The 20,838-nt window shown below is 40.7% G+C and overlaps 1 protein-coding gene across 1 annotated transcript in view; it reads right to left on the bottom strand.

Annotated features, from left to right (window-relative positions):
• Window positions 1-20,838, bottom strand: part of LOC140196156 (AP-2 complex subunit mu) — an 84,576-nt gene that overhangs the window by 30,922 nt on the left and 32,816 nt on the right. Inside the window, exons 3-5 of the mRNA XM_072254901.1 lie at window positions 11,597-11,862; window positions 10,652-10,734; window positions 4,599-4,734 (exon numbers count right to left, since the gene is read on the bottom strand). Coding sequence (XP_072111002.1) covers window positions 4,599-4,734; window positions 10,652-10,734; window positions 11,597-11,862 — 485 coding nt within the window. The remainder of the gene's footprint in view (window positions 1-4,598; window positions 4,735-10,651; window positions 10,735-11,596; window positions 11,863-20,838) is intronic.

The raw sequence follows: 20,838 nt of genomic DNA, 5'->3' as shown, positions 1-20,838 counted from the left end.
TATAAAACAAAAACTTTATGCCATCTTAAAAGTTTCTTCCCCCAGGCAGTTAATCTGATCAATCATTTCAGTTAGCCACACCACCCCCTCTACCTATTACTCCTGTCACTGCACTGCAGACACTTTAAAATCACTTTTTATAATGCTGTTTACATTGTAAATAGTTTTTGTATTCAGATATTATGTACATTTTATTCCCTATCCGTACTTTAACCATTTAAAAAAATATTATTCTTTATTTTTTATAATTGAGGCTGAAGAGAGCTGGACTTTGTATATCCATACTCATGCCATTCTACAGATGCACAGTATCCTTACAAGCTGCTTGATACAGAAGCTGTACCAGGCAGTATATGCCTATATATATTATTTTTCCTTAACCTTCTAACATCTTTACATCAGTGCCACAGCAGTGAAAACAGACAGTTTCAAACTCCTGGGACTGCACATCTCACATTGACCCAGAACAGATGCCACACAACCAGGATAGCTCACCAATGCCTCTCCTTTCTAAGGAGGCTGAAGAGAGTTGGACTTTGCACATCTATACTCATGTCATTCTACACATATGCAACAAGGCATCCTAACAAGCTGCATCACTACATGGTACAGAAACTGCACTGGGGCAGACAGAAGGCTCTACAAAGGACAGTTAGAATTGCCTATGGACCGCAGAGACTACCCTACCCATCATTAAGGACATATACACAGAAAGATGCCGGAAAAGGGTAACATCATTAAGGATCCCACACAGCCTACTCGAAGACTTGCCACCTGGAAACCCTCAATTTAACCCTAACCTAATCATCAGACAATCTACAATGACCAATTAACCTACCAACTGGTTTGTCTTTGGATTGTGGGAGGAAACTGGAGCACCTGGATGAAACCCACGTGGTCACAGCAAGAAGGTACAAACTCCTTATAAACAGCAGCAGGAAACGAACACAGGTCACTGCTACTGTAAAATGTTGTGCTGACTACTACTCTACCGTGTCACCCCAATTTCTATGGTGTACTTTTTTCAGTATTATTATTGTGCTCCTTATCTTTTGTGTTTTTATTTTGTGCTGCTTCTGATTTGGAATAACAACTACTTCAATCTCTACACTTATGTTTAGTTTAGGAGATTGTTTAGAGTATGGATGCTTATGTGAGAATGCTGTTATCGGACTACAGTTCAGCATTCAACACCGTAATTCCACCCAGGCTCCACAGGAAGCCTATAGACCTCGGCCTTGACCCTGCACTTCCTGTCAGATTACCGGCAGGTGATAAAGAGTGGGCTCCCTCACCTTAACCCCACTGACTCTCAACACAGGAGCCCCTCAAGGCTGTATACTAAGTCCCCTCCTTTACTCCCTGTATACCCATGACTGTGTCGCTACCCACGGCTCTAATCTGCTAATTAAATTTGCCGACGACACCACATTGATTGGCCTAATCTCAAACAATAATGAGGCAGCCTACAGGGAAGAAGTCATCTCGCTGACATAGTGGTGTCAAGAAAACAACCTCTCCCTGAATGTTGCAAAAGCAGATGGTTGTGGATTACAGGAGGAATAACCCCTATTGACATCAATGGATCTTGGGTTGAGAGGGTAAACAGCATTAAATTCCTCAGCATCCACATCACCGAGGACCCCACGTGGTCTGTACACACCAGCTGTGTGGTGAAGACACAACAGTGCTCTTTCACCTCAGACAGTTAAGGAAGTTTGGTATGGGCACCCAAATCCTAAAAACTTGCTACAGGTGCACAACTGAGAGCATCCTGACTGGCTGCATCACTGCGGGTATGGGAACTGTACCTCCTTTAATCGCAGGATTCTGCAGAGAGTGGTGCGGACAGCCCAGCTCACCTGTAGTTGTGAGCTTCACATGATTCAGGACATTTACAAAGACAGATGTGATAAAAAGGCCTGTAGGATCAATGGGGACCCGAGTTACTCCAACCACAATCTATCCCAGCTGCTACCATCCGGGAAACAGTACCACAGCATAAAAGCCAGGACCAACAGGCTCTGGGACAGCTTCTTCTACCAGACCATCAGAATGATTAACTCGCGCTGATTTGAGTGTATTTCTATGTTACATTGACTGTTCTATTTAATATAAATTATTATAAGTCAGTATGATTGCACATTTTGACGGAGACATAACGTAAAGAGTTTTACTCCTCATGTATGTGAAGGATGTAAGAAATAAAGTCAATTCAATTCAATTCACTTGTGAACAGGAAATGACATTAAACACCTTGAATCCAGAAATAACTCGGAAGACGTGTAGCTCGAACCCTGAATCTTGGTGAATGACCTTTTTTTTATTGCCTGTCACGCCAATGCACCACAGCAAATAGTTAATACATGTATATGTATATGGCAAGTAAAGTTGATCCTTGATAAAGATAATTCATGACCTTAATGGCCACTGGTTCTACAACAAATGGGGAGGGGAAGGAGCGAGTGGATTCCATCCTATCCAACATAAGGACCTGGGTAGTCTGTTGACACAGGGCAAACAGATTCCAACAATGATCTGTATGAGCTGGGACATTTGCAAGGCTAACAAATCTAGCGCTGGATTGCTTACAGCACAGGCCCAGATGAAATAAATACAATGTGACGGAATGGAGGGAAAAGCAAATAATGTTGTAGAGTGACCATAAGACATAGAAGCAGAATTAGGCCATTCGGCCATCGAGTCTGCTCCAACATTCGATAATGTCTGATCTACTTCCCCTCTCAATTCTCCTACAACCCCCACTTTAAATATACCCAATGACTTGGCCTCAATGAATTCCACAGATTCACTCTCCTCAGGTTAAAGGAATTCTTTTTAATCTCTGTTCTATTCTGAGTGTGCTGACTGCACTCCCACTACTGGAAACATCCTTTACATGTCCACTCTATCTAGGCCTTTTCAAATTCAGTAGGTTTCAATGAGATGCCACCTCATTCTTCTCAACTACAGTGAGTACAGATCTAGAGCCATCAAGCGTTCAACAAATATTACCCCTTTCACTGCAGGGAGCATCCTCCTGAACTTCTTCTGGACCTTCTCCAATGCCAACACATCCCAAAAATACTCCCAACGCTAGAAGAAGAATGTCCATGATGAACCAAATGTTCAAGTCAAACTCTCTACATCTCAGCATAGAGGTCATACTATTTTGCCACTTACAGGGAAAAATGAGGTTGAGGTGGATAATAAATCAGCCATGATTTGAATGGCCTAATTAAGCTCCTATGTTTTATAGTCTAGTCCTGCATATTAAACCCTAGTCTTCATTGGAGGTCTTTCCATGAGCAACCACATTTATTTTCTGCATGATCATCAGGGGAGGACAGGCCTATTTTGCAGTACAGTTCAAGGATTTGCATCAAGTCACTGCCACAGAAATGAAACTCTCATGTAATCACAATCACTTTTACTACTGATCCCATTAATGCTTGTTCTTGGAAGCACATCCTGAATACAAAGCAAAATATCAGTGGAGATAATTCAATTTTAGAAACCTTTCCTCTGGTTCATGTATTATCTGCTGACAAAAATCATGTAACTGCAGATGCTGGAAATCTGCCCAGTGTTTCCAGCTTTCTGTTTTTTTTTAAATGTTACCTAATCTTCCTCATCAAGCCCCCTCCACCATTGAGCACATTTACAAGGATCCATCGTCAAGGACCCCCACCATCCAGGTTATGCTCCCTTCTCTCTACTACATTGGGCAGGAGGAGGTCCAGCAGCATCAGATTCCACACCACCAGGATCAGCAACAGTTATTACCTACAGCCAACAGACCCCTGAACCAGCATGGATAACTCAGTTTACCTTAACTCTGAACTGACTCCACAACCTATGGACTCGCTTTTAAGGGCGTTGCCACTCAGGCTCTCAGTGTTATTTACATTTTTTATTATTTGCATTATTTGTCTTCATTTGCACATTGGTTGTTTGTCAGTCATTGTTATTTACATTTTTAATAAACTCTGTTGTATTTATTTTCCTGTAAATGCCCTCATGAAAATGAATCTCAAGATTGTATATGGCAACATATATTTGCAGATTTAATTTAATCGTTAAATTGAACTGAACTTTGCTTCAACCACTTCATTGTTTGCTCCTCTCTCCACTTCCCTCACGTCACCACTGTTTCATCTTCTCAGACCAATTATGTACCCGTTAGTAGGTTAATTGGTCATCGTAAATTGTCCTGTATTAGGCTAGGGTTAAATCAGTGGGTTGCTGGGCAGTATCACTCGTTGGGCCGGAAGGGCCTGTTCCGCACTTTATCTCTGAAATTTATTTAGAGTTCAAATAAATAAAAGACTTGTTGAGTATTTTTTCCAACCTCCAAGTACACATTAAATTTTGTCAAATTGTCTTCACAGGATGTACCATTGACCATATGTTGCACTGCACTGCCTCCAAGACCTGTAAACTCTTCCTTGCAGACCCAAAATCTGCTGCACAGCCTGTCTACAATAATGAAGTACAGAGATGTGCATACAAAATTTGTCACAGGACAGTGAAAAATGGCAGAGATCAAAATGAGAGCAAGAACCTTCAACTGACAGCAGCACTTTAATATCTTATACCTTGAGGTGACATTAACAGGTTGACACTCTCCAGAACATCCAGAAAAAGTTCATTCCGTCGATACTTGATCCCTTCACGCCTCCATCCAATCTGTCCAGTTACCTGGCTTGTGATCTGTGACTGTTCCTCCTTGGTCTGGAATAAGGAATGTTCCTATTAGAACCAAACTCAAAACACTTTTTTTTAAAAGGAGTGCTGGATTACAAACACAGTCAATCGTCATTAGCTGGAGTATCCACAATACTTTACACCACAGCAGATCTCCGCAATGACTTCCTCTTATGTCAAGGACAAGATTCAGGCCAACGATTCCAAGGGATTTCAGTCAGTAGTTCGAAGTACCCTTCCCCCATCACCAGTAAGTAATGCAGAAGCAGGCAGATTCTCCTACCTGGTGCTATAAGTCAGGTCGCCAGTCACAGGTGGAGAAAGAGAAAGCAGGAGAGCAGGATTAGAACCAGGAGCACCATACACACGGTTAACAGGCAAGCAGTCAGTAAACAGAGATGATAAAAAAAAAGGAGAGAACAAGTTAGCAATAAGGGCAAGTGTAACAATAATAAGATATGACATGTGTTGATATAGCTATCACGCTGCTTCATCCTTTTGAAGCAGTTTGTATGCAATTAATTTTGTAATCCAGTGATTATGATGATGCTGACATTATAAAAAAGGTTAATTACAATTCTTTGATACATAAGATCATGAAGATCAAAATACAAAGTAATAAACTACATCAATTACTCAGGAAATAAGATGATATTGCTTCTTCACTCAGAGGGTGGTGAGAGTGTGAATGAGCCACCAGCAAAAATGTTGGATTTGGGTTCGATTTCAACATTCAAGAGAAGGTACATGGATGGGTGGGGTATGGAGAGCTATGGTCCAGGTGCAGGTCGATGGCACAGGGCAGATTAATAGTTCAGCATTCAATAGATGGGCCTGTTTCTGTGCTGTACTGTCCTATGACTCTATTCTATGTCTAGCATTATTCTATATTTTATTTTTTTTGAATACTACATGGCAATAGGCCCTCTGGGTCAACGAGCCCATGCTACCCAGTTACACCCATGCATCCTACTCCCCTGTACATCTTTGGAATGTGGGAGGAAACTGAACACATGGAGAAAACCCACTCAGTCACAGGGAGAACGTACAAACTCCTTATAGACAGCAGTTGGAATTGAACCCAGGTTGCTAGCACTGTCATGGCATTACGCTAACGCCCCACGTTCTTTAATTCCATAGCATTCTTTAACAGAATATCCATTTAGCAAATCCGGCCTATGTTGAAATGGTATACTATCAGAATGAAAGAGGAATCGATTAGATAATGCTATCACCTTTCTTATTCTTATTCATCAGCAATAAATAAAATGATTTTCTGTTACTTGTCTGAAGTGTGTGCTCATGTGGGTAGTTTCACTGCAATGGAAACCCAAGAGACAGTTTCCACTTGCCTGGAGAGGGAGGGAGATTGTTCACTAAAACAAATCCATTGTTATTTGCAGGGAGAAAGAAATATATCTCCAGTGTTAGCACGATAAATTCAATTTTTGGTTCAACTAATTCATCACCTGCTTGGTGAAGAGTAAAACCAACCTTCATGACAAGACTTTTTCATTCCCAGTATGGATGGTCACGCCAAGTTACTAACTACCTGAGCTTGGGGAATTTAATTTTTCATATTACAACTATCTAACGGGTTCAGACAGCCTGCCCTGGTTACCACAGTAGAAAATCGCTTTGGACAAAGCTCATTTCAAATGTTCCACGTAAAAAGAGGAATTATTAATGAAAAAAACCCTGTCCAGCTGGTTCACCTACTACTTCACTATATTTTTCTCTCTTTTTGCATTACATATTTAAATTTTATGGATATAGCTCTCATTCCTATTCATGTATTGCACTGTACCATTGTCACAAAACAATAAATTTCATGATATATGTCACTGACATTAAATGTGATTCAGATTCACATACGCAGCCATTTACTAATAATTAATCTGTTTCCCCTTTTGGAGATAAACTACACTTTTCCAGGATATTTCAAATTATGCACAAGCTGCGTTTCAAACTGTAATTTTAAGCAAATCTATAGTTTGTATTTGAATAAGTATTAGCTCTTGCATTTCTTCAAAAGGTTATCAAATGGACTGACTGCCGAGTTCTCCGTTGTAATACACAATTTGATGTCTAAGATTAAACTATTAGACTGACAGGAAATTTGCTGTTCCACAGGCTGACCAAGTTTATTTGGCTTCACCTCAGGCACCTCTGGCCTGAAGACAGATAACAAAACTTCCAATTTTATCATCCTATTTATCCCTCTCCTCATTATCTTTCCTTGTATAAATATATTTTCCACTTCTTTAAATATATAACTGATAAAACCTCAATTTGCCAAGCATCAAAACTCCCATTCCCAGATAGCATTTGCAGCATTCAATTACCACATCACAGTAGCATAGCAGTTAGCGCAACGGTACTGCAGCATTTGGGAGTTTGGAGTTCAATTCCAGCACCGTCTATGTGCTCTCTCCGTGACGTTGTGGGTTTCCTCCGGGTGCTCCAATTTCCTCTCTCAGTCCAAAGACATACTGGTTGGTAGGTTAATTGGTCATTATAAACAATCTGTGATTAGGTTAGTGTTAAATAGGAAGGTTGCTGGGCGGTCCTTCTCATTAGGACAGAAGGGCCTGTTCCGCACTATGTAAATAAGTAAATAATTCATTTCAAATCCTTACTCCTGGAATAAATTGCCTCAAAATGGTGTATTTCTGCTCCTATTTCATATAGTCTTAAAGTTAACTGACAAGCAACCTAAAAAATTATATTGTTTTCAGCTGATTAAAAATGCTGAAAACGTAATTCTGTTAAATCCCAGATGTGATGCACACGAGAAAAAAAAATTAGTGTACTGAAGTAACTTTTAATCCAAAAAACACACACACTTCCACACTAAGCCCCTAGATCCATCCCTAACTCAAAAATAATTCAAAACATAAAAAGCTGCACCAAGTTCAGAGTGCTTCTAATCTTTGTGTATATATAAGGCCTTCAACTAACACCTCTTTTTCATAAAGGCACACTCCTTCCAGATAAACAAAAAGGTGTTTCATATTGCTACACACTCAGTGGCCACTTCACTAGATACACCTGTACAATAATACATACCTCTAATCAGCCAATCATGTGACAGCAACTAAATGCATAAAAGCATGCAGACATGGTCAAAAGGATCAATTGGTGTTCAGACCAAACATCAGAATGGAGGAGAAATGTGATCTAAGTGACTTTGACCGTGGAATGTTTGTTGGCACCAGGCTGAGTGGTTTGAGCATCTCGGGAACAGCTGATCTCCTGGGATTTTCATGCAAACCAGTCTCTAGAGTATATAGAGAATGGTGTGGAAAAACAAAGAAAACATCCAGTGAGCGGTAGCTCTGTGGGTGAAAATGCCTTGTTAATGAGAGGTCGGAGGAGAGTGGCCAGACTGGTTCAAGCTGACAGGAACTCAAACAACACATTACAACAGTGGTGTGTAGAAGAGCATCTCTGAATGCACAACATGTCAAACCTTGGGCTACAGCAGCAGAAAACCATGAACATACACTCAGTGGTCACTTCATTAGGTACAGGAGATACTTAATAAAGTGGGCACTGAATGTATAGTGCTTTTTTGGGGGAAAAAGGAATGATCCTGTAATTACCGTCACATTTGATATGAAGCCCAAACCCCCAATCAGGGGTGTTAGGATACAAAGAAAGCCTTAAAGCTCTCAATGTTACACTGAGTGCCTTCCTGCTGAGTCAGGCTGTGTAATACATTTCAATGGCAGCAAACTCGGGCCACGTGCTGAATCATAGTCTGCCAGAACAAAAGAACAAATAACACTATCTGTGCCTGCCAGCTTTTACAAACAGGATATGTTATTAGAAGGTTGGCACCAGTCCTGCCTCAGGAAGCTGACATCGCTATGCTCGTAACAGCAAAATGGAGTATCTGGCTGTCAGACGTTCCTCAGGAGAAAGTGCTGACTGCACAAAGAAAGAATATCAACATAATACTTGTTACTCACAGCACTCACTTTCATTCAACACTCTATAATTGAAGAGGGAATGAAAATTAAAGGATTTAAAGGAAGCTGTTAAAATTTCTGAACTTGTGGGAAGGGAGAGTTTGGGGTGGGTGCAAGGATCATCCAGAGATCCTGTTGTGAAGACACCAACTTGATGTGGACAGATGATGAAGGACACCCATGGTTGTCCCAGGTCGGTGGGTTCCAGAAGCAGATGTCCGTGACAGCAGAAGCACAAGGGCCCATGACTGAGCAGGCCTAGAGTTTGAAGCCTGGAGTTCAGGGTTCCATCATCGGCTAGTCTGTTGTCCGATACAGAAGGTCAAAGTGTGAATACAACCAGAAGTCTGGATGTCAAAGCCCGATGACCAAGGCCCAGAGACCCGGAGGCCTGTTCTGGGGTTGCAGGAATACCATATGGGAATGTCAGTGCTAGGGAGGAAAGGGGTTTGTTTTGTTGCTTGTTATATTCTGCTTTGTTGTGTTCCATGTTGTTCTGTCAAGCATTGTGGGCATGCCATGTTGGCAACACAAGTGTGTGGTGTCACTTATGGGCTACCTAAAGCACACCCTTAGGCTGCTTTAATTGTTAATGCAAACAATGTATTTCACTGCACGTTTCTCTGTATATGTGATAAATATGAATCTGAATCCCACTGTACAGTATGCAAACAAATGTATGGAAACCATAGCACAGCAATAGGTGACTCCAGCCATTATCAATACTCTTCAGAGATTGTCTGCCTGACATCATAGCCACGACTTGTGCAGCACCAGCTGCTCATACGATCACCCACCACCTGCTCCCATGGCTTTACTTGACACTGATCAGAGGGTTAAACAGATGCTACACCTTGCCCAAGACTGAACTGCAGGGTAGCAGAGAGAAGGAACACCTCTCACCTCCTTCGATAGCAATGTACCTCCATACCACCACCCAAATTTTCTTATGCTATCCCCAAATCTCTTCAATATCCAGAACCCTAACAAGCGCTATTTTGAATGAGCTCAATGACTGAGCCTTCACTATTGCTCAAGATAGAAAACTTGCAAGAAAATATATACTGAGTCAAGTATTGTCTCTATTAGTTTGGCCAAAAGAATTTGCAATTGTGATTAAAGGCCTCAAAAGATTCACTGCCCTAAGGAATGTCTCAATTTCAGTCTAAATAATCTACTTTATTTTAAAATGACAGCCACTGCCCATTCCTTAAGGTTGTCATAGCCAGGGGAAGGAAGTGGAGAGTTGGTGAGGATAAGCTCCCACTACCTCTTACATGCTCCCAAAAGTGTGCGTCTCAAATACCCTTTGCCAACCAAGTCCACCTCCTGTCCTTCACACGTGGCTGAGCCAGTGGAACCATTTCTACTGACAGGAAAAGGAGCATAAGTGGGTTATTGCAGCCTTAAAACCAGTTGCTTAGGGTGTAATGGGGCTTGTATTTAGGGTGTAATGGTTGACAGCTCATCTAGAAGGAAAACTCTGATCTCAAACCTCCACTGCCTTGGGGCTATACCCACTCATGAGGAAGGCTTCAGGAGTAAACTACATTGAGTTCAACACTGACTGGCAACTCCTGCGATGCCGCTGGTGCCAAACTGTATCAGTCTCTGCCTTTCCTTTGGATTCATCAGCTGTGTCGCAAGGTGGTGCTTGCTGCATGGCTCTCTGTATCATCCTGCCCTGACTTGTATTGGCTTGTGTATAGACACTTAGATAACGAGGACCATACTTCCATGGTCAATCCCCGACCAACAGATGACCTCCAGCCAGTGCCATGTTCTATGGGTGGAGGCTGAAAGATATTTGTAGAACATGTACTTAAAGCTATCTTTTAATTAAAACTATTTTAGATATAGCCACCAATTATCCTGGCAAATGCATTATATCTTGAGAGCAAATGTACAAATAACTCTTTGCTGTTCCCTACAACAATGCAGCTTTCTTCAGACCACTTAGTATTGCTTACCTGACTTTTGATTCCTTGTTGGGTAATGAATGTTTTCAAGGCTCCAGTCTCAGAATTTTGCGGGTAACCGAAATCCAAGATTTCTGTGTGTGGGGGGGTAGGGAGTTGGGGGGGGGGCGGGGAGGAGGAAAAGAAAAACTTTCAACCGGAGGGCTCTGGATAAATGATTGATCTTTGGCAAGTTTGAATGTCCAAACGCGGAAGCAAAAGCATATTGACTCATACATATATAGTCCTTATTGTCACAGTCAAAAAATTTGCAGTTGTGGTCAATGATCTTAAATTACTGTTACAGTGCACCCCCTATTGACTCCTGCTCCACATCCAGTAATTTCCCCCGATTTCCTTATTTTCATATCTGTGTATCCTTAAAGTATATTAGTTAGCTTAATGCTATTAGAGCACCAGCGACCTGGGTTCAATTCCTGCTGCTGGCTGTAAGGAATTTGTACCTTCTCCCTGTGACGCCGTGGGTTTCCTCTGAGTGCTCATTTCCTCCCACATTCCAAAAATGTACTGGTTTCACGGGTATAATTGGGCAGTGCAGGCTTGTTTAATTTTATTGAGATACAGCTCTTTGAGCCACGCCACTCAGCAATCTCCTGATTTAACTCTAGCCTAATCATATGACTACTTACAATGACCAATTAACCTGAGAATTGGTAGGTTTCTGGACTATGAGAGGAAACCAGGGCACCCAGAGGAAACCCATGTAGTCACAAGGAGAATGTACAAACTCTTCAGCTGGAAGGGCCTGTTAGCTCTAAATAAAATAAATAAACTTTCCCATCGTTAATTTTTTTTTAAAATTTTGCTGTATTTTCACTATGGATCTAAATTTTTAATAATTTCTGTTCAACTCCCTCCAGATTAGAACTTGAGGATTCTCAAACTCTTCAGCTCAGACAAACACACGTTGTCATCATTATGATAGACTGTACTTACCATCCAGTAGTTCATAGATGAGGACAAAGTTGTTCTTGATATTTTCTTCACTGATCTTTCCAAAGTACGAAGTCATAACATCGCACATTTTGTACAGAAACTCAAAAACCATGGCTGCATTAACATTCTGCTTAGTGACGGCAGCCAGCCAGATATTCGAACGCTTAACATGGAAGAAGCTGGTACGTGCAATGTTGGTGACTGGTGAACGCACTTGCTGCCTGGCATGGATGACGTTGACACGGAAAGCATCCACTGCATTCCGTCTGAAATAGAAATCCAAAAAAATTCAGCCAGGGTCCACCAAATATTCATGTCACTTAAATAGTGCATACAATTTCATCATTAGAGATAAAAAACCCATTTTAACAGAAAATGCTGGTAACACAGGTCAGGTAACTGTAAAGCAACATTTACTGTTTCAAAATTAAGTCCCTTTAAAAATATTGGGAAAAAGGTTTCTCACTTTCCCAGTTCTGAACTGAAAATTCACCATGGTTTCACTTCTCACACATTCTGCCCAACCTGCTGTGTAGTTCCACCATTTTGTGTTTTAGTTCTAATTTTCAGTATCCGCGGTTTTTGCTCAAATGCAAAGATATTAAAAATTACTGTCATTCAGCTTGTATACAATAGACCAAGTGCTTAATATTTAAGATGAGATCCCTCTGTGAATTTCACGATCACTTCACACTGTTCTGACTTAAATCTTGGGTTGATAGCTAGGACCTAGATCAACAGCTCCAGACAAGACTTTGCACAGTCACTAGCCATGGGACATTGCTAGTTCAGCTGCAGAATACTCAACTTCAAAGAGTGTATTTTGATTTTAAAAAAAAGGTCATGCAATAGAAAGAAAAAACATGTTGCACTTTTAAAAGAATCTCTTAACTTACGAAACTATGTGGTTATATTGACCTGTTGTGACACCTGTAACCTGGTAGTTAGATTAATAGAACTAGAGGGGAAAAATAGCTTTGGCAAGGAAACAACTTAACAAAAGTTGCCTTTGAGCAGATGAAAATCCTTTTCTGAATCTGATAATCCCTCTTTACACAGGATGTAGAGACAGATGGACAAATAAGACTTCAAACTGATCCTTCAAAAGAATACTGATCCAAAAGGCCATATTTCGCTGCTGCTGATCCATACTGGTACATGCTCCCAGTCACAGAAGGCTTGAGGGAATGTTATTAAAGGGATTCAGAAGGAACCATTATTAATCTACAATGTCCAAACCTGGGTAGACAAAGAAGACAAGCTAGAGTTAAAATCTATTAAGATTGGAGCGTAGGAGAATTAGGGAAGATTTGACAGTGATATACAAAATTATAAAGGGTACAGATAGGGTAAACGCAAGCAGGTTTTTTCCATTGAGGTTGAGTGAGATGGTGGTTGAGTATTTGATTTCGACATTTGAGAAAAATCTGGCTAGCTACATGAATGGGAGAGGTATAAAGGGATATGGTCTGGGTGCAGGTTGATAGTACCAGGGAGAATAAAAGCTCAGCATGAATTAGATGGGCCGAAGGACCTTCTTCCATGCTGTAGTGTTCTATGACTCTATTTGTAAAGTGGGATCAGGATTAAGTCAACACATACATGGTTACCTTTCACATCATTACCCATCATTATAGCGAACCATGTCAGCTCCACTCACATCACTCATCCCCTTGCCTACCACCAGATTTCACTCATTTACATCCTTCCAATTTTATCTGAAGGGTTTTCTAAGTCCTGGCAGGAACCCAACGATGGCAGAAATGCACTTCCTGCAGCTGCAACATGTTGCTAAGTCTTACACCAAAGTTCACAGGATGGCAAATAGTCACAGACAGTCTGTGTTTGCACAATGCACAAATTCTCGAACACTGACAGGAACATAATTGGCTCATTTTCCTGAGACATAATCCACAACATGACTGGGCTCCAGGAAGCACAGAGTGAAAAATACTGTACTGTAATCAATCAATGTCTAGTCAAATGTCAAAGTTGGTAGGAATGATAATATCACCAACAAGAGAGAATCTGCAGATGCTGAAAATCCAAGCAACACACACAAGATGCCAGAGGAACTCAGCAGGCCAGGCAGCATCTACGGACAAAAGTACAATCAACATTTCGGGCCAAGACTTCCTGTTGAAGGGTCTCGACCCGAAATGTTGACGATAAATTTTTCCCATCGGTGCTGTCTGGCCTGCTGCGTTCCTCCAGCATTTTGCGTTAGCAATGATAAAGTACTCCTTCCCTTCCCCCACCACCTTATTCTGCCTTCTTCCTCCTTTCTTTCCAGTCTTGATGAAACGACCAGTTTATTCCCGTCCATAGATGTTGCCTGACCTGCTGAGTTCCTCCAGCATTGTATATGTTACTCTGATGCTCCAGCATCTGCAGAATCTTGCTTTATGAAAATATACTGATTATTAAGCTCAGCCCAACTACACTGGCCCTGCCCCACAGAACACCAATTCCTAACATCATCTTCAGTTCTCCAGTTTAAACACGCGGTCACATAACTGCCGGTACTTTAAAAAAGCCATCTGTTTTGGGCTATGTACTGCTGTGCCAGGAACCTGGGAGACCATCTGCTTCTCACCCCACCCCTACAGCTGTGCAGGAAACCAAGAATAAATGTGCACTCTCCACTGAAATGACAGTGAAAACACCCCGTGGGTGGGTGAGTGAGAAACTGTGCAAGCCATCACAGGGCAGGGAAGGCATATGTTGAAACCTACTCCATACATGGAGCAGGGTATGCCTGCTGTTACTCCCCAGAAATGATCCGTGCTCACTGTGCTACACAGGGTGCAGTCCCAGGCACATTGCAGTACATGTACCACACCACCCAACCAGCATCAACTCTCACATTTAGATCTTCCACTATAAACTGTGAGGAAATTCCTGGCACAATCACTCCAGGTTCCTGACAGCAGCAAATGGGAGCTTTAGAGGATGTAGACAAGAATTACAAGGATGCTGTTTGGAACAGACTGCATGTGTTATGAGAATAGGTTCAGCAAGCTACGGCTTTTCTCTTTGGAATAAAGGAGGATGAGAGGTGATGGGATTGAGGTGTGTAAGATGGTAAGGGGCACAGAGTGGATAGCCGGAGACGAAATGGGTAGTATGAAAGAGCATAATTCTAAGGTGACTGGAAGAAAGTATAAGGGCATTGTCAGAGGTAGTGCTCATGGAAATCCCTGCCAGGAGTGGTGGCAGTAGCAGGTACATTAGGGACACTTAAGAGACTCTCAAGTAGGCAGACGGATGAAAGAAAAATGGAGCACTACGTGGAAGGGAAGGGTTACATTCATCTTAAGGGTAGCTTAAAGAGTTGGCACAACACTGGGAGCTGAAGATCCTGTACTGTATTGTTCTATGTTTTAAAATAGCAACATCTCTTGTACTTACCCCCATATGTAATATTAACAGTGCTGACTTTTAATATTGATTCTATTAATGCTCCCATTCCCAAAAGCACACCCTGAATTTTAAGCAAGGTAAAAGTATAGCCTGTGCTGGTGTGGAAGCTCCACATATGCCTCCCTCATAAACTCACACTTCCTCATTCATACTCAAGAGTTTCCCTTAAAATATCATATTAATCTCTGAAGCTAAATCTTATGGTAACTAATCTGAATTCACTGCCAACTGGTGCTGCTCAAACACTTTTATCAACCCACCCTCCACGTTAATAGATTCAACCATATGAAAACTTCCAACATGCCAAAGAGAGCCCAAATAGATCAAAACACTAGTTAAATAGTACAAGGTGACAAAGGACTCTTACCTATTCCTAGTGCAGCCAATGAGCACATGATGAGATGAGGAAAAATGAGACATCAGCAAGGAAGGGGAAATGACAGATCAACGAGAGAGAGGGTTAGAACGTACAAAGCCCAGAAAGGAAAAAAACACACACACACACACACACAGATGAGAAACACAAAGATATCTAAAGGAGAACAATGGACAACCGTGAGGTGCAAATCACCAAGATGTACGATAGCATTACAGTTCATAAATTAACATATTACATCCCTCATCCAGACAGTTGTAAATCCATGCATGGTGGAATTGGATTTGATAACTCATGTTGTTCTCATACCAATATATCCTTGGAACTTCTTAAGTTTCAGCTGAGCACTGATCTTGTACTTGTGTCTACGTTGTGGAAATCAACTCCATTGATCTAACATAGAACTTGTACACCCATAAAATGCTGGAGGAACTCAGGACTGATGAAGGGTCTTGGCCCGAAACACTGACTTTTTAATTCCTCTCCATAGCTGGTCTGACCAGCTGAATTACTCCAGCACTTTGTGTGTGACATTCTGAATTTGCAGCATCTGCAGAGTCTCATGTTTATTACTTGTTTAAGATTCTGCTACTTTCAAGCTTCAACCTTCATGCCAGCATGCCAAAACTTATGCTCAGAAACAACTCTGAGCTGAAACTACAAGTGGCTTCAAATCAAAGGGCCATAGAAAAAGTCCTTGACATGGACATCACATCACAACAGCAACCATCAGACAAGGGCAAAGCACTGAAAGACTGTGCCTCATGCTGATATTGTAATGTTTTCCAGATCCATATCAGAGAATTAACATTTTATATAAATTAGAAATCTATTTGAGGATTGGAGCCATATTAACAGGTTCCATTAGATGGCCTACCTGTAGGACATTGCCCCCCACCCAATGCCAATTATTCCACAGTAACTCTAACATCAAAAAAAATCTCTTTTCCTCATCACTTGAGTTAAAGTTAGCAAAGAACATATGCAGCATGGAATTCACTGCTGCAACCTGAGGCAGAATACCAATTTAAAAAATTGTGACTAGAAGCAGAATCCATTAGTTTAAAGGATTAATTTCCAATCATTAGATTTGAAAATGGTACTGAGACAAGACAAAACGTGATTCATTGTTACCCACTGGAGAAGAATAGACCAAAACAAGATTAATTTATATAATGCTTCTAATACCATAAAACATTCCACTGTGGTTCACATCAAATATGGGGTTCCCAACCTTTCTAATGCCACGGGCCTTCAACCAAAGGGTTTGTAAACCACAGGTTGGAAACCCCTGAATCAAATAAAATTTGACATTAAGTCACACAAGGAGATGTCAGGGTAGATATCCATAGTTTAAAAGTCTGGTTTTAAGCTGCATCTGAAAGGAAGAAGTGAAGGAGATGGGGAAGTTTGAGGATAGCAAAGAAATTAATTTTTTTTATTCATTCCCAAGTTTAAGGATTATTGAGCTGGGGAAGATGAAAGATTTGAAGGATGAGAATTTAAAAACTAGGTGCTCCTTTAACGATTCAGGGCATTGTTTAACATATAATATAGGTTAGCAAGCACAGGGAGGTGTTGAAAAGTTGCAATGCAAAATAGGACCAGGTAGGAAAGCTACAGAGCTTACAAGAAGTAGAATAGTCAAGGCTATTGTTCAAAAAAGGAACTGAAATTTCAGAAGATGAGGTAGAGAGAGGAGTTGTGGGGATTGGATTCAATCGTCAATTTAGCTTTGGCCACAAATCAGACTCAAAAATGTAAAACTACTTCACCTAGTGACACTTGGTTACCTGTGCAGAGTAATATAGATGCACAGATGGAGCCAAATGTGCATGAGATTTTGACTTAATTACAACCAATTGCTGTCATCACCATTTGAGAATCTGCAGAATAGTGAGTATCGAGTATTTCTGGTAAGGTAAAAATATTCAAAAATAAGCTGAAGAGTAAGTGGTTGAACATGACGACGGCACTGAAAATTCAAAATACTGCCGATGTTGGAAATAAGAAATAGAAAAAAGAAAATGAAAATATTCAGCAGATTGGGCAGCATCTGTAGAGAATCACTTAAATTTTGAGACTGGTGATGTCTTATCTCAACCATGATATCACCGCAAACATGCAAAAGCTGCGGAGGTGGTGTGGAGAAAAAGGATCCTTTGCAACGAATAAATCTTCACCACAACTATCAGCCACATCATCCTCTCAGTTTCCACCTATCACTGATATTCTCTGTTCTCTCCACCTTTCTCCTTCTCTGCAATGTGCTTGTTTTCTATGTTGCTAGTTCTATTGAAAGTACACTCGGTGGCCACTTTATTAGATACACCTGCTCATTAATGCAAATAACTAATCAACCAATCATGTGGCAGTGTATCAATGCATAAAAGCATGCAGACATGGTCAAGGGGTCTAGTTGTTATTCAAACCAAACATCAGAATGGGGAAGAAATGTGATTTTAGTGACATTGACCATGGAATGATTGTTGGTGTCAGACAGGGTGGTATGAGTATCTCTGAAACTGCTGATCTCCTGGAACTTTCATGCACATATCTAAAGTTTACACAGAATTGTGTGGTAAGACAAAAATAATCCACTGGCCGGTAGTTTTGTGGGTGAAAACACCCTATTAAAGCGAGGTCAGAGGAGAATGGCCAGACTGATTCAAGGTGACAGAAAGGCACAGTAACTCAAATAACTACGCATTACAACAGTCGTGTGCAAAAGAGCATCTCTGAACGCACAACACACCAAACCTTGAAGTAGATGAGCTAGAGCAACAGAGGAACACACTGGTTCCACTCCTGCAACTAATAAAATGGCCATTGAGTGTATATTGATCAAAACCAACAGATTTCTCTCTCCATAGCTGGGAACTAATCTGTTATTTTCAGTATCTTTAGCTGTGATTATTGACAGGGGCTAGTCAACGGCCACAACTATCCTGATGTAGATGCTAACAATACGCCTGAAACGGACAGTATTCAGTTTCTCTGTGGCAACATCTCTCACCCTGAGAAACACAAAATGCCCAGAACATTATTTATTATCATTTCATTATTTAGAGATGCAGTGCAGAACTGACTCTTCTGGCCCAACAAGCCACACCACCCAGCAACCCACCTATTTAGCACTAGCTTAATCACAGGACAATTTACAATGACCAATTAACCTACTACAGGTACATCTTTTGACAGTGGCAGGAAACTGGAATGCCTGGAGGAACTCGATGGTTCACAGGAGTAACATACCAAACTCCTTCCAGATGGCACCGGAACTTAACAGCAAATTCTGAAATGCCCCGAGCTGTAATGGCATTGTGTTAATCGCTATGCTACCATGGCATTCATTAATAAATTGTCTACTTATTAATCTTACAGCAGTTCTCACCCATGAGAGGAATGGCAATTGACTCACCCCACCATTGTTCAAATGCATTATATATTATTCAGTGGATGATGCTAGTATTTCTAAACATTCCATTTACAAAATTAAATATTAATTTGTCCCACTTGTCTGCACCGAGTAAATATCCAATACCCTTTTGAAATACTAACGAATTTCATTCTGCATCTCTTAAGGCAGTGCATCCCAAAGCATGGAAATGAAGTGAATTCACTCTCTCCCAGTATCTCCTTCCTCAGTGCAACCTGATCGTAGCCTTAGACGGTAAAGTGGCTACTTTTTGAGAGGCCACACAAGACAAAGGCCAAATGATTTTAATAAGTAATAGAAGTTGCATTTAAGTTCATTAGCCAAAATATAGGTAGCACTTCTTCTATATACATGGATGGGAGGGGTATGGAGGGATATGGTCCAGGTAAGGGTTGATGGGACTAAGCAGAGTAAGTTAGGACAGACTTGATGGGCCAAAGGACCTGATTTTGTGCTCTATGATTATGACACTTTGTGGCATAGCAGTGTTCACTTTATAAAGTTTCAAAAAGACCCAAGAAATTAGAAGAGGAATTTGATGGACGTAAGAGGTTGAGTGTTGGTACAGTCCTATGCTGAGAATAATGTACTACCCAGGCCGATCAGTTACTAAAACTGCCTGAGATGAATACTATTTGTAAATAATTCAATTTACAATGATGGATTAACCTACCAACCGGTACATCTTTGAACTGTGAGAGGAAACCATGTAACATGTCCTGTGATTACGCTAGGGTTAAATAGTTGGGTTGCTGAGTAGTACAGCTCATTGGGTGGGAAGGGAGCTTTAGTACTACAAAAATGCAGAGAGTGGCAGTGTTCCTGATCATAATAAAAGGATGATTGCTGGTAAGTACATAAGGATAATCTTATATAGTACAATAACTCAAGACTTCTCCAATTCATTTTCCCTTACTCTATAGTGCCAAGTCGATTATCAGCACTTGAAAACTAGATTTACAAGGGTAGCAACTGTGACATGGTAGAAAATTGCTAACAATAGTGTCCATGCAATTGAAAGGAAATAAAAGTTGTTTAATGGTTTAAAGCTGGGGTCGCCAACCTTTTACATTCCATGTGTCAATTTTTTCACACACAAGTTCAGATGCGCCATACAACTCTTGTACCCACATTCAATTCGTGTAAAAAATGTTAATATAGAACTCGTGTGTGAAAAAAATCGCATCTGAGCTCATGCGTGAAAAAATTGACGCATGGAATGTCAAAGGTTGGCCACCCCTGGTTTAAAGCATCTTCCAATGATTTGTATTTTCAAAGAAATGAGTCTCACAGAAAGGAAAGAATTCTCATGTCAGAGAAAGATTTATACAGTCCTTCAACCAACAAAGATTAGAAATTTTATTTAAGTCACAATATGAAAAGTTGTGTCCATGGTAAAGACAGTAGGAATGATCTAATGGGGGGGGGAGAGAGTTAAAAGTAATAGGAGATCTAAACAGAGAAAGGTTGCTTCCACTCATTGGCTTGAAAGGCAAGAGCAGGAAGGGTGGGAGATGGAAATTATTTTATTACTGTACAAGTAGGGGGAAGGAACAGAGAGAGATAGAACTGAGAAAAAAGAACATAAGGGAAAAGATACGTTTAAATTTACAGACTACATTTATTAAAGTTTATAGACAACTTCTTCCCCTTTTCTGAGTATACAATGAACCTATGAACACTACCTCCTCTTTTTTCACTACTTAATTATTCTTTTTTAAATATGCTTCCTTTGTAATTTATAGTTTTTTATTATTAAATATTGCAATGTACTGACTGGGCCACAAGACCTACTTGCAACCAAGGGTGCAAACAACACCCTGTGCATATGTTACAAACAACAGTATTTTGTACAAAGCAAAATTCTTCAGTTAGTCAGATATGTCCTCTTTTCTCCCACTGAAGATGTCTAATCAATGGGCACCACAGTAGCATAAAGGTTAGCATGCCGCTATTACAACTCGGTGCATTCCAGAGTTCAGAGTTCAATTCCAGAAACATCCA

This window comes from Mobula birostris, chromosome 4 (assembly GCF_030028105.1).
Source record: "Mobula birostris isolate sMobBir1 chromosome 4, sMobBir1.hap1, whole genome shotgun sequence".
NCBI lineage: Eukaryota > Metazoa > Chordata > Chondrichthyes > Myliobatiformes > Myliobatidae > Mobula > Mobula birostris.
The sequence above is the reverse complement of the archived record's forward strand: the minus strand, read 5'-3'. Positions and strand labels throughout refer to the sequence as shown.